Here is a 27289-nt window from a genome sequence, read left to right as displayed (position 1 = left end):
TTTCAGTGGTGCCCAGAGACAGGACAAGAGGCAGTGGGTACAAACCGGAACATAGGAGGTTCTGTCTAAACATCAGGAAGCACTTCTTTACCGTGCGGGTGACAAAACACTGGCACAGGTTGCCCAGAGAAGTTGTGGAGTCTCCCTCCTTGAAGATTTTCGAAAGTCACTTGGGCATGGTCCTGGGCAACCTGCTCTAGGTGTCCCTGCTTGAGGAGGGAGGTTGGACCAGATGACCTCCAGAGGTCCCTTCCAACCCTAACCATTCTGTGCTTCTGTGATATCCAATCTTCTGTGAAAACCAATCTTAAAGTTTTCTAATCCGCATCAGATTCTCCTAACACTATTTTCAATACATCTTGTTTTCCCAGGTTTCCTAGCTAGCTTATAAGACTGTCAGATGAAATTGAATCAGAATCCTTACTGAAGTCAAACTACTGTTACTTATCCACTAGGCCGTTACTGTAATGTGAAAGATTGGTTTGACTTCTTTTTTTTTTGACAAATGGAAAATGTAAGTTGAAGATTTAATATGTATTTGTTCTATTACCACAGGGAAGGGCAGTAAAATAAACCTGTCTGGATTCCTTAGATTATCTTATTTTAATGGCCAATATATTTGGCCTTTTCCAGTCTTCTGAACTTCTTTATTCTCTACAGATCTCAAAAAAAACTGCCAGTGGTTTGATCTTGCTTCATACAGTTCTTCAGCCATCAAAGAATGAATTTCATCAATTGTAACTGGTCTGAAAGCACTGAATTTACCTTAGCACTTAAAAATCTATTATCTCCCTACTGCAGAATGACTTGTTACCCACTTGTCATTGGTGCTATTACGGTATTTAGTCTAGTCTCTACCACAGTGAAAACAAATGGAAAATACACGCAATTTCTTGGTATCGCTGCTAGATTTTCCTTTCCACTGAACAGAATGCCAGTCCTTCTACTGGTCTCACCCTTACTGCCTTTGTATTGACAGGCGCTATTTATGGGCTGATACTTCTTTTCCACCACAGAAAAGCTAATTATTTCTTTTCTTTTAAGTATTTTTTGCATGCACTGAAGCGAATTGCCATGTTTCTTTCAATTCCTTCCAGACTAAACATTTTTTTTCAGTCTTCCTCTTTAGAAGGCCTGGACTAGTTATTCCCTTCTTTGAACCCTCCTCACATTTGCCCATTATGTAGCACGTGGTACCCAAACTAGACAACCAGACCTGTGTCACTCAGTACTGAGTGCTGAGTAGATACGAAAACTTATTTCATCTGACCTACAGGTTACCTTTATATATATACAAACTGATATCATAGAGTCATAGAATCATAGAACGGTCTGGGTTGGAAGGGACCTTAAAGATCATCCAGTTCCAACCCCCTGCCATGGGCAGGGATGCCACCCACTAGGGCAGGTTGCTCAAAGCCCCATCCAGCCTGGTCTTGAACACTTCCAGGGATGGGGCATCCACAGCTTCTCTGGGCAGCTCTCACCACCCTCATAATAAAGAATTTCTTCCTTGTATCTGCTTTTGCCCCCTCGGTCTATGCTGCCGGCACCGCCACCCGGCCAGCCCGGGCACCTCCTCCGGCGCCGGGCAGCCAATGCTGGGCGGAGGGCGGGCAGGCCAGGCCGCCACCCGCGGGGAGCCTGCGGCGAAGGGCTGGGGCCGTGCCCGCAGAGTGCCGGCCATGGCAGCAGCAGCACAGCAACTGCTCCACCTGGTCGCCGGAGGGTGAGTGTCCCTGGCGGCCTCTGGCCCAGCACACGCGGCCCAGGGCCGGGCCGGCCGGGCCGGGACGGGCCGCGGCGCGGAGCCGAGGCTTGCCCTGGGCCTCTGCGGGTCCGCTGCTCTTTGCCTCCGCCCCGGTGCGGCTCTGCCCCTTCTTCTGGCTGTGTTTTGTGCAGTCTGGGGAGAAGGGGAGCTCCTGTGAAGTCACGGGGGCCTCAGCGGGGTTTTTCCGTGAGTGGAGGGGGAGGGAGGCAGGGTGTTGAATGGGGGGGTTAAGATGTGCAGCAGGACGGCCTCAGTGGAGCATCATGGTCTGTGGGAGGACAGCCAACCCCTTAGTGGCTGCTCGTCATAGATTCCTGCCTATCTTCTCTGGTTTTTAAATAGTTCCACTGGGCTGGTGAGTCAGGAGTTTGGAGCGTGAATCCGGCAGTGCTTCTGAATTCACAGCATGCTTTGAGCAAGGCCCTTTCTCCCTCACTTCAACCCTCCTCTCTTTAAGAACCATTTGCCATTAAATCACAAAACAGTAAAGTGTTTAAAAGTTCATGAGTCCTCTAAAACAGAAGATGTAGCGGACCTCCAGACTTGTTGAGTCACTGCGAATTCCCTTGTCCAGACAAGCATCTAATCCGTTTTCCAATTCCACCAACCTGTTGGAGTCTGCATGACAGTAAGATCCCTAATAAGCCTGTACAATAAAGCATATAATTAGTTGCACTGATTAGTAAATTTCCAGTTTTCTGCAGGTAATGCAACTGTGCAATGTCAGTCTTTGCTTCTATGTACTTGCCACATCTATTGCCAGTGTTATTTTGTATCCACTATTCTCTTTTGTTAATTTCTCTTTGAATTAGATAGTCACAGCATCTAGAAGGCTAAGCCTTTTTCTATACATTTCTTCATCTTCCTTAGCTTTCTTCTTAACCTTTTTTTTCATCCTCATTTTCCACTTTGGTTCTTGAAAAAACTAAGAGAGTTCAGCTAGCAAACTGAACATTTGCTAGTGGGAACTTATCAGTCTGTATCCTGTCCCAGCCAATTGAGCAGTAATCTTTGAATTACAATTAGTTAAAACCCAAGAGATAAATAAGTTCAGGTTATTGCTGCAGTGTATAGTTAGTGATACTGTTTCATCTAATTAAGCAGATCTCATTAATGAAGGGACAGTTGTTCATTTTATCTTTTAGGAACTATCAAATGAAACTTGAGGCGTTAATTCAAACTAGTGCAAGAACATAGCTTTTAACACAGTGTTCAGTTAAACTGGGGGACTCCTGGCCACAGGATATGAGAAGGCAAAAGCCTTTTATGTGTCCAGAAAGCATTTAGACTGATGAATAAAAAGAATGTCTTGAAGGCTATTAATGCAATGCAACACTTTTGGCTGAGGAAATTTCTGAGCTGAAAAATGCAGAGAGCTGGGAGAATATTCTGGAGAAGAATATTTCTTCTCGTACTCTTCTGTGGCCATCATTATTACCCTGTGTCTTAGACAGAATCCTGGTTTAGATGGAAATTTGCCTGACATAATATTGCAGTTCTTAAATGAAGATCTTCAAGTCATCAGCATTTTTGCCAAAGTAAGGACTGAGATATGAATACCAGTTAACCTTGTCACACCTGTGCATGTTCTCATAACCTTTTCAGATCATTAAAAAGCGTTAATGGTGGGTTTTTATATTTCTCTGTACTAATCCTCTTTTTCTGCCACCTCAAGCTTTACAGTGAACTTTGCAAACTTTGAAATGTGAAAGCAAGATGTAGAAGCGAGTACTCTTTCTGAGGTTAAATTACATTCTTTCTTCCTTTAGCCCTTTTTGGCACTCACTGCTTTGTTCTGGGAGTATGTGTTGTACTGGTTGTCCACTGCTATTCTCCATCATATTTTGCAGGGATTGCATTTGTTGCTTTTTCTGGAATAGCGATTTCAGGGTTTTGTCTTTGTTAAAACAATCTGTTTATGCAGGGCCTAATGACCCTTGGTCACTGCTGAGTTCCATGTGTTTTTTCATTGCTTGCCATTAATTGCAGGTTTACTTGTTATTTGCCACTGTGACAGTCATTGTCACCCATGGATTTTGTCATGTTAAATGTCACCTCCTGGTTTTTGGTGGAAAAAACATGAAAACTATTAGGTCTAGTCTAGAAGCGATTAGATTCTTGCAGGGCCACTGCTCCACTGACAAATGGTTTAGGAGTGGGGGGGAAGAGTGAGACTGATTCTCTCTTTTTTTTTTTTTTGTTTAGTTCATGTTAAGGCATTATAGTTAGGATTTCTTGTAGTTTTGAACAACTGATACATCTTATTTCCTTATCTTTGTTAGTCAGAGTTCTTGGCTCCTCAAAAATGCTGTAGTCTTGCCATTTAGCCATACTGGCTCAGAAAGAACCTTTTACCTCAGACTCTTACTGCTGATTAAGTGACCATCATGCAAAGGAATAACTATTTTTTTTAGCTCTTACTATTGTTTTTTAGATTCTTCTCTATTAGCTATACATGTCAGTAGCTTGAAGAACTTGAACTCAGGAAACTTTTATATGTACTTGGGGCACGGGTTCAAATTCATATCCTGACCATGCTCAGGTAGGGGCTTCTTGAAGAAATTAAACATTGTAAGAACATTGCGTAAAATTGTACCTCCTTACGTATCATTAAACAAATCTTTAGGGTACCATGCAACTGCTTCTCTAAATGTAGTCCTGTCATAGCGTTTGTCTAGCATTTAGGTGAGAAGTTGAAACTGCTCTATTTACAGCATTTATTTAAACTTCTTATTCTCTCACCACTGTACTCAGTCGTTTGCTGAGCTGGAAACTGTACTTTTGATCAAGAAAAAACAGACCTGTAAGTCTGGAGTTTCTACTGATTTGCCTGATACAAACTATGGTAAAGAATAGAACTGTCGGAACCTTGAATGAGTATGGTCTACATAGGAAAAATCAACATGGCTTTTGTAAATCATGACTCCTGGATCATTAAATAGGCTGTCTTGGTTTGCTTGATCATCCAGAGAACATGAGCCATGATGCTTACTGCTTCATGTTGTCTTCTGAGTCCAAGTTAAGTTCTTTGGTCATGTTCTGCCTGACTCCTGCCACTTGCATCTGCTGGGAAAAGTTGTTCCTCATCAGCTGCTCTGCAAGTTATCACCATTGCAGACTGGGTAGGTCTGCAAAGGGCTTGGCAAAGCAGCATGAGCGTAATGGAGTGGCATAACTAGTTACTGGCATTGTGAAATGTGTAACTTGTCTTTAGACCAATTCATCAGCTAGATCTTTCACTCTTGGAATTCATTACAATAGGTATCCAGGCCTCTTTTTTTTTTTTCTTTTTTTTTTTCCTCTAACCTGCAGGCAGCAATAAATGAAGCCCCAGGAGTAAAGGCTATAAGAGCAATGTATATATAGTCTTAGCTGCATAGACTGTTTCAGAATAATTCTTCAGAGCTCTAGCCATTCGCTGACCTATATCTTCATATGCAGTTCTCTTGACATACATGATTCTGCCCTGACACTGTGTAGTTCTTTAGTTGGCTTATCTTTCTCTGGAGCAAAGTGAGGGATTTTTTATCCTTTGTCTCTTATGAAACAAAGTGAGTTTGGCTGTAACAGATAGGAGCACCTGTTTGTCAAGCCTCTGTCTGGCTATAGCTTTCAAGTCATGGCTGTTCCATACAAATTCATCTCAAAAAGTCTTTCAGGTACCGAGCAGCCTGTAGCTCTCAGTTACAGGATCTGAATGGGCAAAAGCTGAGAATAGAACATATCAGTACTCTGGTTCTGATTTGTCTCTGCGTGGCAGAAAGGGGAAAAGGCGCTACGTGTCCTTTCAGTGTTACTGATTTATGGTTCATAAATTCCAAAAATAGCTTCTGTCTGGTGAAGGTCAGGGTCTTCTTTCGTTAAGCAACTTGGGCTGTGGGTGAGCGTGGCTGCTGGCAGAAAGTACAGATCCTGTTTATACGGCCTTGAAAACGTGGGGCTGAATGAATTACGTGTTGAAACACATAGGCAGGCTGAGGGGTGGGAGAGTTTTGTGCTACCCCTGTCTGAGCCAATGCTGCTTTTACGGGGTATGAGGCACGGTGCCTGGAGATGTCAGCTGAAAGCATTGCAGGGAGACTGGGCAGCAGAACTGTTTGCTCTGGGAAATTCTGAATGCAAAGTTCAGCAACTCTGAGCTGAATCCCTATGAACTTGGGACTGTTTGTCTCAAATACCGGTTTCAGAGTGAGGCTGCCAGGAGATGTCCCAAGAGAAGCCATTATTGCATTAATCAATATCAGAGCAAGAGGTCGTGTGACGCAGGCTGGGGGACCTAGCCTCCTCCTCTCCTAGAGGGGAGAGGCAGTGGAAGAGTAGGGTTAAAATTATTGCCCTGTTCCTGCACAGGGGTCATCTTTACCTATGCTGTTATGCCCTAGATGTGGTGGCACAGCTGGAGCCATCCTGACCTGTCCTCTGGAAGTGGTGAAGACACGTCTCCAGTCATCCCAACTGACTCTGCGGCCTCTGTGCCTCTCTGAGATTCAGCTGCCAGGGATGAGTGTGAGGTTGATGAACCCCACGCCACCATCCCCTGGAGTGCTCAAATTGCTCAGGTGAGTAGGGTAGGGCAGGGTGTCTGTTAGCAACAGGGAAGTGAAGGTTTGGCCAGCAGGTGGAGAGATTAAAGTAGCATTTGGGTTGAAGCTCTGGAAACTGCAAGTGCAGTGATGTTTCATCAGAGCACAGGTACAGCTACTCCTCACAGCTGATCCATGCTTTGAACCCTGAGTCTGCAAGGCAGCTTTGGGGACTGTGCAAAGCTTCACAGCTAGTAGTTTGATCAGACTCGGTGTGATGATGTCAATAAAAATACGAATAAATTACTGAAGGAGAGAAAAGTGGCTTAAGAGAAAATGAGAGTAGGGCAGAAAAGGATAACACTGGAGGTGAGGAGGGGATGCTGCAAGAAGTACTGAAGAAAGGAATAGGAACCAAGAGAGCCTCCAGCTTTGTTCTGCTGACTCTTCTGTTCATTTCCTTCTATAGGACCATCCTTGAGAAGGAAGGCATGCGATCACTGTTCCGAGGTCTGGGTCCAAACCTTGTTGGGGTTGCTCCTTCCCGGTAAGTACTGCTCCCTGAGGATTGCCTATTCTGAACACATTGTAAAGGGCCTTCATGAAAGCTATTGCTCCACATTCTGAAAGCAGTCAGGGCCCTATGCCCACTGCCACAGGCCCCCATCATGCAAGCTTTTTTGGGACCTTCTGATGATAGCTGCAAGTTGACTGCTGTGCGCTGAGTATAGGTGGTATCTGATGCGACATTAGACAAACTTGTGCTGAGAATAAAATTTGGACTGAGGCCCCACAGCAGTGCTGTCCCTGCTCCTTATAGATGAGCTATAATCTCTTTTGTATTTATTTCCAACCAGGGCTATATATTTTGCTGCCTATTCTGGTGTTAAGGAGAAGCTCAATACTGTCCTCGTACCAGAGTCCAAGAAAGTACACATGCTATCAGCAGCCTGCGCAGGTGAGCCTCTTCTGTCTCAAATCAAAGCCAAGGGGTCCTTCTGCTGCATGCTGAAGCTTTGTCCTTCTACATCTGGAGCAGTAAGCTCCTTGTGCAAAGTGTTTTCTCACTCTTCATTTTTCTTAGGATTATTTCTTAAGGTTTCTCCATTCTTTCCTGGTTCTAGTCTTTTCCCCTCCAGCTGCGATCAGGAAAAGAGCTCCATTCAGGAGTCCAGGTGGGAAAGGCAGTGTGTAATGTGGACCCCTCACAGAATCATGTCTCTTGATATCTTTCAATTCTCTAACAAAATATTCCATTCTTGCAAGTTTAGCCTATGGTTTCTTGTCACCTGTAGCAGGGTCATGTAGAAGGCAGAGTTGGCAATTACTACCAAACAAAGGCTAGAATGAGGGAGGAGGAAAATCAGCCTACCCTAAATGTCTCCTCTCCCACAGGAGCTCAAGGTCACTCTCAAATTGCAAACTACTGCAGTTTTCCAAGCAAAATTCAGAGAGCTGATAGATGAGCAACTCCTCACAAACTGCCAGTGTGATCCTGGTGCTCACTGCTGTGTTCCTCTTCTGTTCTCTAGGCATTACCTCTTCCACACTCACCAACCCTATCTGGTTGGTGAAAACCAGGATGCAGCTGGAAGCCAGGTAAGGCAGACAAACAGTACAGAGCCATTCCATGTCGAACCGTGACTGTTTTGGGGGTGGGATTGGGAAGCGGTCTGTGACAGGTAATCAGAACAAGAGTCTTCAGGGCGTGCCAGAGAAGAGTCTCACAGTTGTGTTCAGAAGAGCATTTTTGGTCAGTGAAGTGATATGCTGTTTTAACCCTCCCTCCTCTCTTTGCCTGTACAGAATGAAGGGGGAGCTGAGCAGTAATGCCCTCCAGTGTGCCATGCATGTGTACCACACTGAAGGCCTTCGTGGATTTTACCGTGGAATCACTGCCTCTTATGCTGGAGTGTCAGAGACCATCATACACTTTGTCATATATGAAGCACTGAAACAGCAACTGAGAAATGGCCATCATTCCCTTTCCACACCACTCACACTTTCACCAAACAGCCGTGACTTCTTTGGACTAATGGGAGCTGCTGCTGTCTCCAAAACATGTGCCTCATGCATTGCATATCCGCATGGTGAGTGTGTCTGCACTCCTTGCTTTTGTTCCGCTTGATGGGAGATGCCGTGCCTGTAGGATCAATCTGCTAATATCACTTTCCTTTTTGTCTCTCCAGAGGTAATTCGGACACGGTTGCGAGAAGAAGGGTCACGGTATCATTCCTTTATACAGACTCTGCAGCTTGTAGTCCGTGAAGAGGGACCCTTGGCTTTATACCGTGGGCTCCTGGCCCACTTGATCCGACAGATCCCCAACACAGCTATCATGATGGCTACCTATGAGCTCATTGTACGTTTGGCCTCTTCCACCTTGTAAGCACACTGTAGCACCTGAATGAGCTGCTGGAGGGATACAGGGACCTCATAGTTCTAAGACATGGTCTTTTCCCATGCTCCAAGAGGTGCTGCTTTTCATCACATACCAGGGCTGAGTCAGGCGTAGCATTCTCAGGACATAAGACTATTTTATGCAAAGTTTTCAGCTCCAAGGTGTACAATGTCACCTTTGTTCTTTCTGGAGACTTGAATTCTACCAGTGCCTCAAGATGTCAGGGCACTGTTTGACAGTGCCTGCTCTTAGCTTCCTGTATGAAACAAGGACATGAAATTTACTGGAAAGGAGATAAAGGAGAAAGCATGTTTATATCTTAGCTTCAGCATCTTCATGCCATCTGGACCCATTAACAACCAAACATGGTTGTGAAGACAGGCTAGGGTTGAGACATCTGAGAGAGTTGGAGCAAGCAGAGATCTTGTGCTGAGACCTTTCACGTCCTTAGAGGGGCTGTTCCACTTTTATCTGCTGTGCTGTCCTTCTGCCCTTGGGAATGCCTCAACTTTGACCACCAACAAATGTCCTGTTGCAGAACCTTCCTTTGGGTCCTGAACATGTTACAGCCATTACCCAAACAAGTGTCAGGCAGCTGACAGCCTATTTTCTTCCTCCTGGGTCTGAAGAGTTGGACCAAGTAGATGAAGGGAAAAAATACAACCTGCTATGAAGCACTACCCTAATAACTTACGCTACTGGCCTCATAGCCATGCCTTGACCATATCTGTTCTTTTTGCTTTCCCTCTTTTCCTAAGTAGCAGGAGGAGGCACACCTTCTTCCCTCAGAATTTTTGGGGCTGTTCTGTTACGAACTGAAGTCCCTGTTGTGAAATACAGGTATGCTGGTAGAGAAAGTGGATCATGTAAAAAAGTGGATGAAGCTGAGTATTTGGCCTGTTTCTGTTGATACATGGAAGGAGCCTTATTGTTTTTTCTGTAATCAAGGTTTTGCTGCATGTGTTAACATTTGCCTGTGACAGGCTGGGATGCCTTCTGTTCCTCTGTGGTTTCATAGCCGCGTGTGCTGGGTAAGGCTACACTGTCTTTACAGAGAGAGTATTTTGACTCAAAAAGGCGGGGGGGTGGGATGCGGAGATGTTACAATTGTTCCAACACATACACTTAAAAATACAACACATCTCCAAGATAAGGCAATAATTTTGATAAATAATATGGTCTGGACAATCTCCAGTCTTACATTAATGGCTACACAGACTGCTTATTTCCCGGCTTATAGTGGAAAAACTGCAGAAACCCCAAACCTTTTATTTGAAATCCATTTATTTTAAAATCCACTTTGCTTCCTCATCCTTCTTACCATCATTCATTTAGTTTAGGAGTATTGACAATTTTACAAAGCGACACAAGCTGCAGTGTTCTGGTGTGTTTTTTTTTGTTTTTGATTTTGATTTTTTTTTTGCATGAAACGAGAATAAACCTCAAACGACAACATTGGAAAAATATACAATATATATATATATAGTATCTGGGGAGGGGTTGTGAGAGAACCCACTCTGAGCCTTATGGCTGGCTTCTCCTTCCAATTTTCCATTCTTTCCGAGCCCCTCCTTCCTCATCATAGTTTGAACTGTGCCACTCTCATGTGCAAGTGCCCAAATATGTGTCTCAGGAGAGCCAAATGTGGGGTCAGTAATGTGGGGAATGTCCACAATGAGAATGGCAGAAGATGAAGGAACACGGGAGGCAGAAATGACACATGAGGGAGGAGAACATGTACAAGGTGGGGGAAGGAAGAAGTTAAAGTAAGACACCTCCTCCTTCCAGCCATATGTTTTTGGGGATCCATTGGACAGGTGTTTTAAAGCTCCTAATAGCGGTGAGAGCTGTCACTTTTGCCAATGATGTGTCGGTCATCCACGTCATTGCTGTCTGGGGAGTCGGGTGTCTCCGAGTCAGTGCTGTCATCATCTTCCTCCATGTCCTTATTAGCTCTTCCCTCACTGTTTTCTGCTGCCCTCTCCTGGCAGCTCTGGTAGGACTGTGGAGATGAGACGTGTCATAAGGGGAAGGATCTGGCAACCCAGGAGGCCCAGCCTCTGTGATTGCTCCTTACCTCCATGGGGTTGACTATGATGGTGAGGGCTGAGTCGTCCCAGAACATGTCACTATCTTTGCTGCCAGTGCTTGTGTGTCCCCCTGCAGCAGCATCTGGGACCTCTTGCCCCATTCCCCTTTGGTGCAGGGAGTGGATGCGCAGGATGCCCAGGATCACCATGAGTGACAGGAAGCCCACACACACCACAATGATGATAGTGGCTGCACTGGGGACCACTTTGGAGAAAGAAAAGATGTGGTTACAGTCTCTCACATAAACATGTTTCCAACCTGACCTATGCCTAACCTGCAGGAACTAGAGTTGCTGGACAGAATATGGGGTTTCGGTCTAAGCAAGAACATGTCCTGACTTTTCTGCTCCCCTGGGCACAGGCAGTTCCTGCCTTTGGCTGCTATATCCTTGCTTGATGTTTCCCAGGATGCCTAGGTCCAGGCGCTTTCTAATGTTAGCTTGCCTGTAGACTCTGCGTAGCTTCATCTACACAAGTTACCTGAATGTGTCATATAGTAGTCATTTGTCATTGTATCTGCCCATTGGGAGAGAGAGGTTTTCACTACAGAGAGTCTCTAAGGAGGACAGTTTTCATAGTGTGATACCATGTAAGCAGCAGAGAAAGAAGGAACCCAGAAGTGTGCTTTGCACATGGGGCAGAGTACTATAATAGCCTTCTAATTTAGTACCACAGTCAAAGCCTGACTTCTCCACAAGAGAAAATTTGAAATTCATCTAAGAGCCTTAGACCAGCTCTCTCCTCTTTGTTCCAAGCCTGTAGGTCTAGCCTTCACTCCCTAGATAACCCCTGGAAAACTTACCCAGGCCCTCCATGGATTTGTTTTGAGGAGCTTTATATAGCAGGGACAACTTTACCTACTGCTTCTGCTGAGATCAAGCAGAGCTGGGGAAGGGCGCAGCAAGGGGTGATTTTTCAGCACTCTCACAGTACATGCTGTCCCAGCAGTGGTTCAGTTCCAGCTGCAGGGCTGGATCAGCTTTGGGTGAGCTGCTGCACAAAACTGCAGTAAAAGCTAGAAACGAAGGTGCTTTCCATATTCTCTAAACAGGGGGCCAAAACCAACAAAGGGTCCTCTTCAACAGTCCTAGAGCTTTTCAGAAGAGCCAATTAGAATCATAGAATCATTAAGGTTGGAAAAGACCTCCCAGATCATCTGGTCCAACCATCCCCCTACCACCATTATCACCCACTAAACCGTGTCCCTAAGTACCAGGTCCAACCTTAAACACCTTCAAGGACAGTGACTCCACCGCCTCCCTGGGCAACCTGTCCCAGTGCCTGACTGCTCTTTCTGAGAAGAAATGTCTCCTCATTTCCAACCTGAACCTCCTGTGGCACAACTTGAGGCCATTCCCTCTAGTCCTGTCACTAGTTATCTGTGAGAAGAGGCCGACCCCCAGATCCCCACACCTTCCTTTCAGGTAGCTGTAGAGAGCAATAAGGTCTCCCCTGAGCCTCCTCTTCTCCAGACTAAACAACCCCAGTTCCCTCAGCCGCTCCTCACAGGACTTGTGTTCCAGGCCCTTCACCAGCTTTGTAGCCCTTCTCTGGACACATTCCAGGGCCTCGATGCCCTTCTTGTACTGAGGGACCCAAAACTGAACACAGTACTCGAGGTACGGCCTCACCAGAGCTGAGTACAGGGGGACGATCACCTCCCTGGTCCTGCTGGCCACACTATTCCTGATGCAGGCCAGGATGCCATTGGCCTTCTTGGCCACCTGGGCACACTGCCGACTCATGTTCAGGCGAGCATCAGCCAACACCTCCAGGTCCTTTTCCTCTTCACAGCTTTCCAGCCACTCTGCCCCAAGCCTGTAGCATTGCATGGGGTTGTTGTGCTCCAAGTGCAGGACCCGGCACTTAGCCATGTTGAACCTCATCCCATTGGCCTCTGCCCATCAACCCATCCTGTACAGGTCCCTCTGCAGGGCCTTTCTACCCTCCGGCAGATTGACACTTCCCCCCAACTTGGTGTCATCTGCAAACTTACTGAGGGTGCACTCAATTCCCTCATCCAGATCATCAATAAAGATATTAAAGAGGATGGGCCCCAACACTGACCCCTGGGGAACACCACTGGTGACCAGTCACCAACTGGATTTCGTTCCATTCACCACCACTCTCTGGGCCTGGCCATCCAACCAGTTTTTAACCCAGCAAAGAGTGTACCTGTCCAAGCCATGGGCTGCCAGCTTCTTCAGGAGGATACTGTGGGAGACCATGTCAAAGGCCTTGCTGAAGTCTAGGTAGACTACGTCAACAGCCTTTCCCTCATCCACCAGGCAGGTCACCCAGTCATAGAAGGAGATGAGGTTGGTCAGGCAGGACTTGCCTTTCATGAACCCATGCTGACTGGGCCTGATCCCGTGGTTGTCTTGCATATGTTGTGTGATTGCATTCAAGATGAATTCTGTTCCATCACCTTTCCTGGCACTGAGGTCAGGCTGACAGGCCTGTAGTTCCCCGGATTCTCCTTACAACCCTTCTTGTAGATGGGCGTCAAAACATGATAGACTCCTTTCATGCTTGTGGCACAGAGTTGTCAGGACAAGCCAACAAATCTTATCTCTAGCCTAGCTTTCAGGCATCTCTCTCCTCTGTTTTGGGGGCAAGAAACATCGTCTTGTCTTTTTAGTGCTCTCTCTTGTATTTTTCTGCATTCATTGATCACCACCTGGTCCCATCTCTCTTTAGAGCAGTGGCAGTCTTGATTGTCATTTGTCTCCTGCTGTTGAAACTTCCTTTTGAAACTACATTATCCAGCCCCACACAGCACTTTTGCAAGATGCATGAATGAAATAGTACGAGCTTACAGTTGCTCTTTTTAGACAAGTAGTAGGTTTCAGACTGCTTCTGCATCAAGAAAGCAACGCACCAGAGAAGAATTATTGCACCAAGCTCTAAAACACAATTTGACACAAACTGCAGTCCATTTGCTAATGAAGAGTGGGACAAGACAGTATAATAAGAACTCAGTAAGATGGGTAAATGGAGTCTGCAAGCAATGCCCTGCTGTAAGTTCTAACAGGATATCACAAAATCAACATCTTGACCTAAAGGAATAAAACCAGAAGTGTGTTACATACTAGGGTTGTTATGGGTGCTTGCCAAGCTGTGGCCAGATAGCTCTGGGGGTAAATGATGGCCTCGATGTATGAACTGCTGAGAACTCAGAATATGGTTAGGATGAGCAGCTCGGTTCATGTTGTGGAGGACATTCATCTGCAGAAAGACCAGAGTGAGAGAGATTCAGCCCTGTGTTCATTGTGATAGTGTCTACAGTGGGTGCATTCCTGTCCACAGTGATCTCCCCATGCATGTACAAACATGTATACGTGCATGTATTGATCTTGTACCTCAACAGTAAACTCATTGCTGGAGTAGCGTCCATTCATCTCAGTGCAGGACAGGTGAAACTTCCTCTCATAAAGAGCAGCACCATGGTTGATGTGGTATGAGACCTGGCGTAGTATTTCCTCATAAACTGCAATGCTCTCCACCCCTAAGACCAAGAAGAAATAATTGTTGTAGAGTCAGGAAGCTCCTGCTTCAAAGTCATCTGGTTTAATACCCCTGTAGCAACTAGGAGCTACAGAGGAATCCAAGGCTAGGTTAATGGGAAGGGACCAGAGCTGGAGCTGTCTGCAAATGATCTGATGAAATCCCAGCTTGCACTGCTAAAACACACTTAAAGGAAGAAAGGATCAAGAACAACCACCCTGTTAAATTCTGCACAGTACATAAGCATTGCACCGGTCCACAACCTCTGGGATGTGCTGTCCCCAAGTCATTTCACACAAAATACTACTGGCATCTAAGAAAACCAGCCCCCAAGGGCAATGGGACTAAGTCAGGAGGAGTGATACAAGCCTGAATCACAACTCAGATACCATATCCTAGCACTGTGTGCTGGAGGAGTCACCTCCTAAGGCAAATAGCCCAGGACTTCAAAAGCCAGGAGTTCAGCAAATGGTTATATCTCAGTCTCACAAAGTACACCAACACATTGCCTTAAGTACTTCTCCCTGTGATGCCTGACAGACGGTGAAAGAGGCATAAATAGACATCTGTGGCCAAAGAGGACATACCTGTGATGGTGAGGTAAGCAGAGGTATTAACAAGCTCCAGGCCCCGCTGCTGCAGCACTGCCCCATCCAGGTGCAAATACTCCCTCTCTGGGTCCAGGTCATCTCCTACCAATGAGATCTCACAGCCATCCAAGTTGTGCACAATCTCATCTGACATTCGTGTGTCTGTCACTGAAATGCAAAGGGAAAGAAGATGGCCAGAAAGCCAGTCAGCCAGGAATGAAAGCAGGAATGGTACCCACTTAGACATACTCACATCGTAAGTAATGACTTCTCTTTCTCTGGCTAGCACTTATCTTGAGTAAAATCACTGTCAGTCGAATTACTTGCTGGAAGAGTCCCCCTGGTTCTAATGACATTATTTATGTACATGACTAAGTCACTCATATTTTGGAACAACATACTATTATGGGACTGGTTCATGGTAACATATCTTGGCTGTAATGACTGTTGGCAATGGCAAACTGAAAATTAGGAATTTTCAAACATTCACAGACCCTGAGTGCTTTTGAAAGCTTTCCATTCTCACAACTGCTGGTAACCAAGTTTGAGATCTTATCTTATTTAAAATGGCAACCACTTTCAAAGACTAATCGCTTTCAGCAGGGCCAAGACCAACTTTCTCTAAGAAGCTCAAGCTGCTGAACAGAAAGTTATGAGCAAAAAAATCCTATTAGCAAAAGAGATGCAACAGAAGTGAAAGGATATGTGGAGCATAGAGTGCAGAGAAGTAATCTGAGGATGATGGAGGGAGCTGAGGGAAAATATACTTTAGGGTGTGAGGAAACTGACAGGGGAATTCAAAGGAACAAATGATGCAGGAAGAAATCACAAAATCACAGAACATCCTGGGTTGGAAGAGACCCACAAGGATCATCAAGTCCAACTCCTGACTCCACAGAGGGCAACCTAAGAGTTAAACCATGTATCTACAAGCATTCTCCAAACATTTCTTTAATGCTGACAGACTTGGGGCCATGAGCACTTCCTTGGGGAGCCTGTTACAGTGCCTGACCACCCTCTCAGTGAAGAGCCTTTTCCTAATATCTAATCAGAACTTCCCCTGATATAGCTTTGGGAAGGGGCAAGAAATAAGGGAAACAGGAGAAGACTGAGGAACAGCAGGAGTGGAAAAAGTAACAGGCAAGACATCCAGTGCTGGATTCAGTAAAGGGAAATGTAGGTAAAATGTAAAACAGATTAGGAATGAGCATGGGAAAGATGGAGGAGAGAGTGAGGCAAGGAACCGTTTGGATGGAAAAAGTACAGGGAGGAGCAGAAAGGGTTAAGAACCAATTAGCCTACATATTAAAACACAGTGTGCCTTGCTTCTGTATTTATAAACTCTCTCCTGTTTTGGGTGCAACCAGGAGTTCTACTTCCTCTGCAGAACAGCAACACTTGCAGGTTTTTCCATTTTTTCTCTGACTCTCCCCGTACTCCACTCACCAGTACCATGCCAGTTCTCATCCTTCTTGGCCTCCACCTGGTGAGAAATAGAGCAGGTGATCTGGAGGTTGGGGAAAAGGGGGACCCCGTCAGGAGCCTCAAAGTCTGATGCAGTATGAGCAAAGTGGGCAGTGCCACTCAACAGGATCTGGGGGGCATCAGGCTGTAGCACCACGACATAACCTTCCACATCAGGAATGGATACACAGGACTCTTCACTGAAACACCTGAAGGAGAGAAGCAGAAAGCATCAGTTGGCCCAGCCTTACACCAACACTGCAATAGAGCATCTTCTGCCCATTACTGTCAGTGAAGGCAATATCTTTTTTCTGGTAGTCTTCCTAGAGATTTCCTGTGGCCTGCTGTGCAAGACAGAGAGGTCTGGTAGGAATCACTGCCTTTCAGGTGACTTGGTCATATCTGCACACCACAGAGAAAATTAAAACCAGCCCACATGCCTGAAACACCATCAGCAAAGGCAGAAGTTCTGCTAACTGCATGGACCCTATGACCCCAGTATTAAAGTAATCAAATGGATACTTTAATAATTGTTTTCAGAAAGACTTGTCCATTTCATGAGCATGACTTAGAATTTAAATACAAGGTAAGGTTTAATTTTAGTCAAAAGAGATGTAATCCTCTTGCTGAACCTAACCAGGGATGCTGCTTTGTCCACTCACTTGACAGCAGTGGTGAGTCTGAGTGGCCGGACTCCAGGGGTAGCAAAGCGCAGTGAATTCATGTAAGCCACATGCTGGATTGCATGGTTGAAGGTTTCCACATCATCACCCTCCAAGGTGAGCAAGGACTGAGAGGGGTTCACATGAACCTAGAAGCGGACAAGAAGAAAATACTTAGTATTCCTTAGCAAATGCCAAGAACCCAGGCTACGAGAGACACAAAGGAGAAAGGTGGGGAGCTGTCCAAGGTGGGGAGCAGGCAAAGTCCTGGGAAGCAAGGCCAGGGAGGAGAGTGGAGGAGACTCATGCAAGTTGGGCAGATGGGCATACCTTCATCCCTTTGCCCAGACTGTCGAAGTCACTGTAATCAAGCCCCTCACGGCAGGCATACAGGCATTCAATAACCTCCCGGCTCTCCAAGCTACCAGGGCGCACAGTGAAGCCAGCCAAGTAACCATGGAAGTAGTGGTGTATCAACAGAGGATCTCCTGAGGGAAACATGGGACGTGGAGGGTGTGAGAGACATGGTGAGGAAGAGAACGAAGACAACAGAAATGTGAGGGACACACAGTTGTCTCCCTTACGAGAGACATAGAGAGACAGATGACTGCATGGGACATGGAAGAGCAAAGACAACAAAAGCCACAGTGTGAGGGACACAAAGATGTTAAGGGAGGTAGGAGAGAACAGAGGGGTGCACAGAACATAGAAATGAAAAAGACAGTAAAAAGACAGACAATACTGAAGTAAGTAGATGACAATTTTTGGAATCCCGGGTAGGGAAAAGACCAACAGAAAGACCAGGGCAGTGACAGGTAGGTAGCATAGAGAAGTTTCTGCTAAACCACTGAATGCCAGATGGAAACAATTTCTTGTACCCTTCTCACTCTGCTTCCTGTGAGGGCTTTCAAAAGAAACTGTATGTTCCACAGATAGTTAGGGATGAGGTGACATCTCCTGATGTCTCCAATGGCTATTGTGTTCTTCAGAGACCAACTTTAATGACCAGGCATGAAGACGCTTTCTTCACATGAAAAGCATACTCCATTTCTCAAAGCAGGCTGTAGTCCTACCAGCATTTTCATGCTCTACAGGTATCAAGGACCAATCTGCCAAATAATAAGGGTTTTCTTCCCAAATCAGCAGGAGGTGGTAGGACAGGATCAAGGAGCTGTACAAGGAAGGCACCATGCAAGAAGTGATATAGTCATGCATGGTGAAGAGGGGAAGAGAGCCACCTTCTTTCTTTTCCCTACCTTGTACAGTATCAGTGGAATTCTCATTTCCCTTGATTTTCTCTTTGTTTTTCTCCTCTGTAAAAGGAGAACATTCAGACAAGCAATTATACATTGGAAGAGGATAGGTACAGGGTCAGGCATGTTTCTATACAATTATCCATATCAGCCAGTGCAAAAGAACAGCTGTGGACTCACATACCAAGCAGTGCACCCTTCAACCCTAGAGACAGCACAACACGTATGAAAGAGGGCCGTGTCCCCCTCATAAAGGGATGTTGAGGCTGTAACTAATACAAGAGGAAAATATAGGGCTTTTTTCCTCCTTTCCCAGCAGTATCTATTCTAAGAATTAAGTGACTCCCATTTATGGAACATGGTCCTTGCTGTGTTCTCAACAAGCCATGTTCTCAGCACTCCTTTGATATTCAGGTGGTTTCAGAAGGGTGTCCCAAGCTGATTAATATTTGTTTGATGCAAAAGGCCAGTAGAAAGCACAGAGCTGTGGGAAGATCCCTGTGCAGAGAGAAGCAGGACTACATTAAATGTTTGACCTTACTAGGAATTTCTGCTGGAATAAAGTCAAGGAGCAGGCATATTCCTTTAGTTTTCACAGAACAGAATCATAGAATCATTAAGGCTGGAAAAGACCTCCAAGATCATCTAGTCCAACCATCTCCTACCACCAATATTACCCACAAAACCATGTCCCTAGGTTTTGTTCTGCTCCAGTCTTACAGGAAAACTGAAAGACCTCAGACTTACATCTCCACAAAACTGCTTTTAATATGGTAGTGTCTTATCTACGTTCCTAACCTTATTTTTCTTTTCCAACCCAACTTCTGCACAGACTGCTTTGTGGCTTCTCCATAAAGAAACTCAAGACACACAAATCACCATCAATACAACTAACAGCATAAATAATGACCTCTGCTCTCTGGTGAAAAACTTTGATAGAAAGGCCAACACCTGAATGAGGTACAGACTTTCAACTCTCCCCTGCATGAAAGCTAGTTAACTGTCATCACATGTTCTACTGCTGCTGTCCACAAAGCTGCCACTGACGCTTGAGTTATTACTACCATGGCCTGCTGGTTTGGTCCATAAGGAGGGAAGGAACCACACTGGCTTTGGTGACAAGGAGACAAGATGGCTGCAATGTGGCTTGCATCATTGAGTATTGGACACCATTTTTCACCTCTTCTGGCTCTCCCTCCACTCCCTTGTTTCCCACATGGAAACAGCACGGCTCAGGGAGTGGGCACTCACCAGTCCAGCAGGCTCCAATCATGAGTGAGGGCTCTTGCCGAGGAGGATGAATGAGGCCATTGTCATGGATGAGGGCAGGGTCATAAGAGACGCCATCCACATAGAGTGTAACAGTAGGGAACTCAAGATTGAGGGCATAATGGTGCCATTCATCATCACAGACCTATGGCATACAGCAGAAGAAGGAATCAGCAAGGGGAAGGAGGAGAAAGAACACTGAGAAGAGGTAAACGTTTTCTCACCTGCTCAAGCTTCCATAGGAACTTCACAGGCCTTGCACTCTCCAGCAATGGCCAGTAGAGGAATGCAATTCGGCAGCCATGCACAGCCAGAGAGTAATGTGAGTAGCCATCCTCTGCCAGGGGACAAGCAAAGGGCATTACATACAATACTTCAAAGCCAGAGCCCAGAAACACACACTAGCCTGCATGATTGGCACTCAGCACTGTGTGTTCACAGTGGGCTTGACTGCTCCCAGAAAATGTGGAGGCTGAAGAAGCTATGTTCCTAAGCAGGGACCCCTTCCCAGGCCCTGCTCTGGAACACAGGGATTTCCACCTGCACGGACAATGCCTTCTAACAGATCAGCATCACCTCCCCAGGAAAAGTGTCTCACCGCTCTGCACTGTACTGCAGATCACCGTCTCCTCTTCCCGCCTGCCTTTGCTGGGCACTACAGCATGTTTCATCCATACAGACAGGGTGAAGTGGTCACTCAGCCCCTCATGGGCATGCAGCCCATTCATCACAGGCACCTGGGCAGCCTGGCTGCCATTGAACCAGTAGATGAGGCTGCTGTCCTGGCTGTAGTGCACTGAGAGCCGTGCAGTCCAGTTCGCCGTGGGGCTAGGCACAGGCAGCAAGTCAATCTCTCCTGAGGCAGCACCTACCAAGAAGGGAAGGAGTCAGGAGTCAGGAGCACAGGAGTCTGAGAAGCCTGGGATCTAGAGCACAGAAGAAGAGGGTGGCAGAGGGCTCATTGTAATGTCCTAGAGCACAGGGAGAGGAAGAGTGGCCTATAGGCCTTCTCCTATCTGGAGGAGGATGGTGACTTTTCAATCTGTGCCAATGGATATATCTCATAGACTCTGCATAATGAGACAATGCACAGAAACCTCTGGCTTCCCAGAAACGAAAGTACAGGGAGCCCCTTAAAAATACAGGCAGGGTGCCCACAAGGTGCCTGTGCTCAATACAGCACATGAGCTAGGTGTCCTCACAGCCCTGCTGACTACAGCAGATATGGAGGAGTGTGTCCCAGCAGCTCTGCTGCGTGAGGCGCAAAGGTATCACCGTGAATCCCTTCAGGGAAATGGGCAGGGTGCTTTGCTGCCATTGCCCTTCGCTCAGGAAAGACTCAATTCACCACAGAGTTTGCGCAGTGACTTCTCGGAGTAGTTATCCCGGTCACAGCCCTTAGCCACATGGTTGGTCTGTAGCTCCACTGTGGCCTGGATGTTCCACAGGGGCTCATCGCAGGTCTCCAGGTGAATGCTGGGGAAGAGTGCGAGGCTGCCTGCACCTGGTGTGTACTCAATCCTCTTGTTCCAGCCTAATGAAGAAGAGTGACAGAGAAGAGAAGGGTTAGGTCCTGCCAAGGACCCAGGGCCAGAACGCTTGGCACACACTAATGGCGTCTATGCACCAGCCCATAAACAGAGAGATTTTTGGCCCCTTCTGCACTGAAAATCAACTTTATGCAGCTGGCATCAGTGCAAGGGAAGATTTCCTGGAAGCACAGAAAGTCCAAATTCTCATCTTCTACAGCTGGTGCCAGTGTAGCATCAATCCCTGGATTTTCAATCTCTCATCAGGCAGAGTAGACATTTAGCTGTGTTGATTTCCCCTTAATTCCATTGACTTAGCTGACCCTGTAGACAGACAACACCTCTGAAAAAGCCAAAGACCCTCAAGATGAGCAGCCTCAAATGCAATCTACACTGAATTCTGTCTATGAGACTTATCAAATACATAGTAGTTCACAGTAATCTAAGAAATGTTTTTCCCATGTTCAGTTGCCTCCCAGTAACTTTGCAGTACCTTAGATGGGACTGGTGGTTTGGTGCCAGAATTTAATTATATATGTGTATACAAATTTATATGTGTATACACAAACATTTTCAATCAGTAGGACTGAGTAGTTCAGCCTAAAGGCAAGACAAAACTGTGTCTGGAGGTTTCATACCCTGCCAGCTGGGTTTACAGGTGGGTTTCACCTGGATTTCCACTTCAGCATCATCAGAAGCCCGCTTCTTTCCACAGTCATAGGCTGTTACTGTGAACCTGTAGAGACGATCTCCACTGTACTGCAGCTTCTCCGTGTTCTCAATGTTCCCTGGTTAGCAACACAAAGAAATCAAGGAAGAAGAAAGTCTCTTCAAACATGTTACTTCTAGAAATCGCTCTATTTTTAATCAACTACAGAAACAACCAAAGGAAGACAGAGTTCCCCCACAGTGCCACTCTGCTATATGCTATAGCATCCCACAAAATGGCTGCTGCGTCTCTGCATGAGAAGAGAGAGATGAGCAGTACTAGAGGAATCACAGTTCACGTATCACAGTTCTTCCAGCAAATGGGACTGGAAGAAAAAGAGCAGAGGAGAAAAGGGAGAGTCATGTGCTCGTGGCAGGTTCAGATTCTTACCGTCATTGTCAATCAGAAAGGGAATATTGGGGGTCAGGATCTCGTAGTAGCAGATCTGGCTGTACTGCGGCGAGCAGTCTCCATCAATGGCTTCCACGCGCAAGATGCGGTCATACAGCTTTCCCTCAGTCACTGCGACACGATACAACTTTTCCACAAAGACAGGAGCAAACTCATTCACATCATTTACTCGAACGTGCACTGTGGCCCTGATGCAGAGAAACATCAGTAAGAACTTATTGGCTGATTAGGAGCCATACATCACCCAAATTTCACATTACATCACTCCCATAAAATGTACCAGTCTGACTTCCAGATGTCAAAGGCAAGGACGAGGAAAAAGACATGGGTTTCAACACAGCAATGTTGGTACATAGGAGCTTGTACAACGGTTTCCCATCCCAGAGAAAGAGTAAAAGGACTGATAATGTCATCTGGACCTTCTGCCTGTATTCAGTAATGTAAGGCACCACTCAGACACAACTGTCAAGCAGTCCTTGTTTCTGGCGTATTTACTCATGTGACTCAGCCAGTGCACAGGACCATCACATTTTTGTTTGGTCTTATTCACATGTTGAGTTACAGCATCATGGCTAGAAAAAAATAATCCTGGCTAAAGAAAGGGCCCCCACAGCATCTTCTGTTTGCATTTATGTGACAGATCACATTTTGTAACATGCAGTAATGACTGCATGGACTTACTTGTGTGACTTCTTGGTATTGGCTCCATCAGGTCCCTCTCCACAGTCATAGGCCTGGATGGTGAATGTGTGCTCTTTATGTGCTTCACAATCCACTGGTTCCTTGGCCCGGATCAGCCCCTCACCTGTAGCTTTGTCGAGGATCACAGCTTCAAAAGGCACCCCTGACCCATGGATCCTGAAGCCACAGATTTCACCTGGCAACCACAGGTGGAGAGGAAGGGGAGAAGAAAGAGGACTGAGGAGAGCACGACATGCCCCCTTGCTTCCCACTCCCATATTTTCTTCCTTTCTAACTTACACTCCCCTTTCTCCTTCATTATCATCTCATTGCGGTGCAGTTGTTGGTTTCCAAGGAGTTCCTCCTACCAGCTCTTACAGACATCCATGATGTAGATTGCCCTCTACTGGAGACTGCACCCCCAGCAAGTTCTCTTGCCCAGCATCAAGAAAAGCTAGAGGCTACAAGGCTTAAGCTAGGTGCATGAGGGCTATACTGTCAAAGTACTGAGAGAGCACCTTAGTTCATCTCTCCATCCCTCAAGGAGGCAAAACAGGCCATATATTTCAGACAGACATCCAAAAGCATGAAAATCCATGATGCCTCATCTATCTAATACAGGACGTGCTCAGTATCTCAGGGAATTACAAATAAGGTCACCTAAATCCTAGAGTTCAGCTCACAGGGGCCCCTTTTTCTCTCCCAAAGCTGAGGGGGCTTGCATGAGGAAGCTCCAGGCATGGAGCAAACGCTAGGAATAAAAAACCTTGTAAAAGCATTGAAGCATTAGCTGTACTTTCAGGGATTCATGCTTCCTGTGAGGGATGTGGAACTGCCAGCAAATTGTGCCCTACCAGCTTCCTCCAGCCCTCACAGACACAGAGCTGTGCATGTGATCTTTGGAAATAGCAGAACTGCGTCAAAAAGTAGCTGGCTCCACCCTCAATTCCTTCCCTCCCTAAGGGAAACAGCTCACAGGATCCTAAATCAAGCTGTGCCCAAATTGGCTCCAGACTTCACTGGGGACCTCCTCCGAAATGAGGTTTGGAGGTGATCGTTTCCTAAACAGAATCCAGCACGGGGATGAATGTGACCCTGCCTCTGTCTCTTTGGAGGTCTCTCCCTGACTCCCACCCTTCCCAAAGCTGTCGCCCACCTACCTGCATAGCGCAGTGGAGCATCTTTGTCCAGTGCAAATAGCGGTGGGTTGAGCAGGACTGTGTTATCATTCTCCATGATGATGCCCTGATATTCAGCTTCAATCCAGGGTTTGTGCTTATTTGCTGAGACAAATTTGGGGTAAGGGATGGAGCAGAGGAAAGCATTAGCCAAAAATGACAGATTCAGTAGAAAAAGAGCAGCATAACATCCAGTGGCAGGTAGCAACCACCCCTCCCCACGTTCTTCTCTGGAAATAAAGAAAGCTAAAGTCGGCTGGGAAGAAACAGCTATTTTTCTTTAGCTCTGTTCTACCTCGCTCTTGGGGACCTCATCCGAAACAACGTGCTCCTTCTGGCCTTGTCATTACCCTCTTGTTAGAAGCACGTAGAGAGGCATTTGGGTGCCCAGGAAAGCTGGAGCGATTAAAAAAATGAAAGCAACAGACACGAGTAGTCTGATTCTGGAGCAAGATCCCAAATGCTAAATCCTTTAGCTCACTGAAGCCATAATTAAGGGATCCAGGAGACACCTTCCCTTGGGGTGTCCCCAGGGGATAAGTGTTGCACGCAGCCATTACCACCTATGCCTTCCACCCCCTGGACTAAGGCCAAGGATCTAGACACGTGTATCCAGGTACACTTTCAGACAGTCACCCTACATGTATAATAATCTGCTGAGTCCCTTGCTCCTTCCTTCCCCACTCCATGGTGAGCACCATATTCCTTTGGCCCCTCCTTGCTGATCCCGTTAGCTGGAGCCCAGCCAGTCTTGGCATGGAGGCAGCCGCCAGCAGGAGGCTCTGAAAAATGTCACAGGCCCAGAAATAGCAAATTAATCTTTATCACATAGGCTCCAGGGCAGGGAAAGGGAGAAATAAAGGGGGGTGGGAGGCAGGGAGAGGAGAAAAAATCGTTATAAATTAAAAACCCCTCCCCCATGCCCACTCCCTGCCAAATGGGCCTCAGAGATTATATTACATGTCCTAGTTACAACCCCCATTTCCAGATAATCCCCCACTCTCCCACCCCCTGGAGACCAAGATTTATTACAACCAAGCAACACTCTGAGCACAGCATGGCTGGTGGGGAGTAGGATACCGAGCCCTTCCCCTCAAGGGCACTACTTCCAATATGTGGATTCATTCTCTGCAGCACACATACTGCCATGGCATTTGTGTTGACTCGAAAGGGACAGCATCCCCTACAATCGATCACTTCTGCCCATCAGGCCCAAGACATGTTGCTGGAGCTGGGTGATGGGCCAACAGGCAGGACTGCAGGTCGGAGCGGGGATGCACCAGCAGGGCAGAGCAGGTGGACACAGCTCGGCGTGGAAGTGAAGAGTGTGGGTTGGCACTTCTCTCTCCCCGTATTGATTAAGATTATAGAGCATTGCGTAGGAAACCCAGAGAAACATCCATCCTGCTCAGTATGCAGGAGGAATCCTTCCTGTGTGCGAGTGCCCACGTCTCACGCCACCCCTCCACTGCCCCCACCAGATTCCACTCTGTGTCAGTCCCAGTCCGTGCACCGCAGCACCGAGGTGGGAGTCCATAGCCACAAATGCCAAATATGCCCTGTTGCTGGGGTAACAAGCTGGTGGTAGAGACAGAAACCCTTTGCTGCATCCACCTGCAACTTGGGAATCACCACTCTGATTTCTTGGTATACGAGTTTTTGGGGATTAGAAATACATTTGGGGAATATTTTTAGGATACAGACTCCCACCAGTTTCAAGAAAGCTCCTATAAAATTGAAATCATTTGCCAAAGGTGGGTGCATATTTCAGTGTGTGAATTCACAAAGGTGAGAGAAAATACAGAGCATAAGGGGCCTTGCCTTGCAACTGGGTCCCTTGGAGCCAGAGCAGCACAAAAAAAATGCCCCTGCCAGCATCAGCGTACACAGAGCCCTGTGTTGCACCCTCTGTCTGTAGCTCTGTCCAAAGCACCAAAAGCACGCTAAAATGTCACATTCCCTGATGACCCTTGTGTGTTTCAGATTCCCCCACCCCATCCGATTATTGTCTCACTGACTCCCCTAGAATGAATTTCTCGTGCCTGTGTCTACAGCCACAGATCTAGTAACCTACATCCTTCTCCATCACCCTACATGTTCAAAGAACATCTGCATTCAGAACGTTAGAGCTGTAGCATTTGGTTTTGGTCTTTATTATTATTATAATTATTATAATAATTATTATTATTATTATTATTTTATTTAGCACATAAGATACTGCCTTATATAAGCAACCTGCACAGTTAACACGTAACCGTGGAATAATTCCTATTGACAGATTCTAGATGTATGAACTAGAATCGGAAAATGGAGATAGAGGATGTGTTTCTGAGATGAGAGGGATCTGTGGAGATGCAACACATCCCCTCTCTGCATGTTAAGGAAGGAAAGCTAAACCCACACGGCAAGAACTAAAACAAAAGCAAGGCAAGCGGGTGGAAATGGGGAAAACGAGAAGGGAATGCTAAAAGGAGAAAGAATATAGAAAAAAAAAACAGGTGGTAAGAGCCGGATGGAGAAAGTAGAGGGAGGGGATGGGGTGAGGGCGCTTGAAAGGGCAAAGAAAACCCGAGAGGCTGGGGACCCTTGGAGCCCCCCGGCAAAATGTGACAGATGACAGTGGGGAGCTGCACCGCTACCGCAGATGGATGGATGGACAGATGGACAGATGGACAGATAGATGGATGGATGGATGAATGGATGGATGGATGGATGGATGGATGGAGGGATGGATGGATGGAGGGATGGATGGACGGACAGATGGGTGGGTGGGTGGGTGGATGGGTGGTTGGATGGATGGGTGGTTGGATGGATGGATGGATGGATGGATGGATGAACGGACAGATGGACGGACGGACAGACGGCGCTGCCAGGTGCCGCTCTGCCCGCCGCGGGGGGCGGCCGGGGGGTCCCTTCGGAGCTCCGCAGCCCCTGCCCCGCCGCCGTCCGTGCCCGCGGCGCTCCGCTCACCTTTGTTGGCGGCGCCGGCGGGCAGCGCGGCGCAGAGGCAGAGGAGAGGCAGGAGGACGGCTGCGCGGGGCCGCGGCTCGCCCATGGCGGAGGCGGCGGCGGCGGCGGCGGGTCGCAGCCCGCCCGCGGTGCTGGACAGCGGGGGCCCGGCGCGGCCTGGGCACGCCCTGAGCTGCCGGCACCCGGCCCCGCTCCGCTCCGCTCCGACCGGTGCCGCTCGGCCCCGCCCCGGCACTGCAGCGTGACGTCACGGGCGCGGCGGCGAGCGCGGGGGGGGCGGC

At 47.0% G+C, this 27289-nt stretch overlaps 2 protein-coding genes across 2 annotated transcripts; one reads left to right on the top strand and one right to left on the bottom strand.

Annotated features, from left to right (window-relative positions):
* Positions 1-1599: 1599 nt before the first annotated feature.
* LOC121078120 (solute carrier family 25 member 33-like) lies at positions 1600-10136 on the top strand. The gene is made up of 7 exons (XM_040573938.1): positions 1600-1729; positions 6154-6330; positions 6764-6841; positions 7152-7252; positions 7827-7893; positions 8101-8384; positions 8484-10136. Exons 1-7 carry the CDS (start codon positions 1686-1688, stop codon positions 8681-8683), a joined length of 951 nt encoding a protein of 316 aa, XP_040429872.1. The 5' UTR covers positions 1600-1685; the 3' UTR covers positions 8684-10136.
* On the bottom strand, positions 9962-27231 carry CLSTN3 (calsyntenin 3; the record flags this gene model as incomplete). Its single annotated transcript, XM_040573902.1, has 18 exons — positions 9962-10697; positions 10773-10990; positions 13878-14013; positions 14148-14293; positions 14880-15050; positions 16329-16555; positions 17009-17157; positions 17339-17496; positions 18265-18321; positions 19513-19675; positions 19755-19867; positions 20129-20398; positions 20879-21064; positions 21698-21847; positions 22159-22367; positions 22861-23056; positions 24021-24143; positions 27009-27231. Coding segments are annotated over 18 exons (3066 nt in total), but the record flags the coding sequence as incomplete, so codon positions are not given.
* Positions 27232-27289: the final 58 nt, after the last annotated feature.

This window comes from Cygnus olor, chromosome 1 (assembly GCF_009769625.2).
Source record: "Cygnus olor isolate bCygOlo1 chromosome 1, bCygOlo1.pri.v2, whole genome shotgun sequence".
Taxonomy (NCBI): domain Eukaryota; kingdom Metazoa; phylum Chordata; class Aves; order Anseriformes; family Anatidae; genus Cygnus; species Cygnus olor.
The sequence above is the reverse complement of the archived record's forward strand: the minus strand, read 5'-3'. Positions and strand labels throughout refer to the sequence as shown.

Bases quoted from the DNA above. Each gene is read 5' to 3' on its own strand.
- LOC121078120 (XM_040573938.1), top strand. From the start codon at position 1,686: ATGGCAGCAGCAGCACAGCAACTGCTCCACCTGGTCGCCGGAGG. The intron at 6,331-6,763 runs GTGAGTAGGGTA...TTCCTTCTATAG, and splicing joins GGAGTGCTCAAATTGCTCAG to GACCATCCTTGAGAAGGAAG. The intron at 8,385-8,483 runs GTGAGTGTGTCT...TTGTCTCTCCAG, and splicing joins ATGCATTGCATATCCGCATG to AGGTAATTCGGACACGGTTG.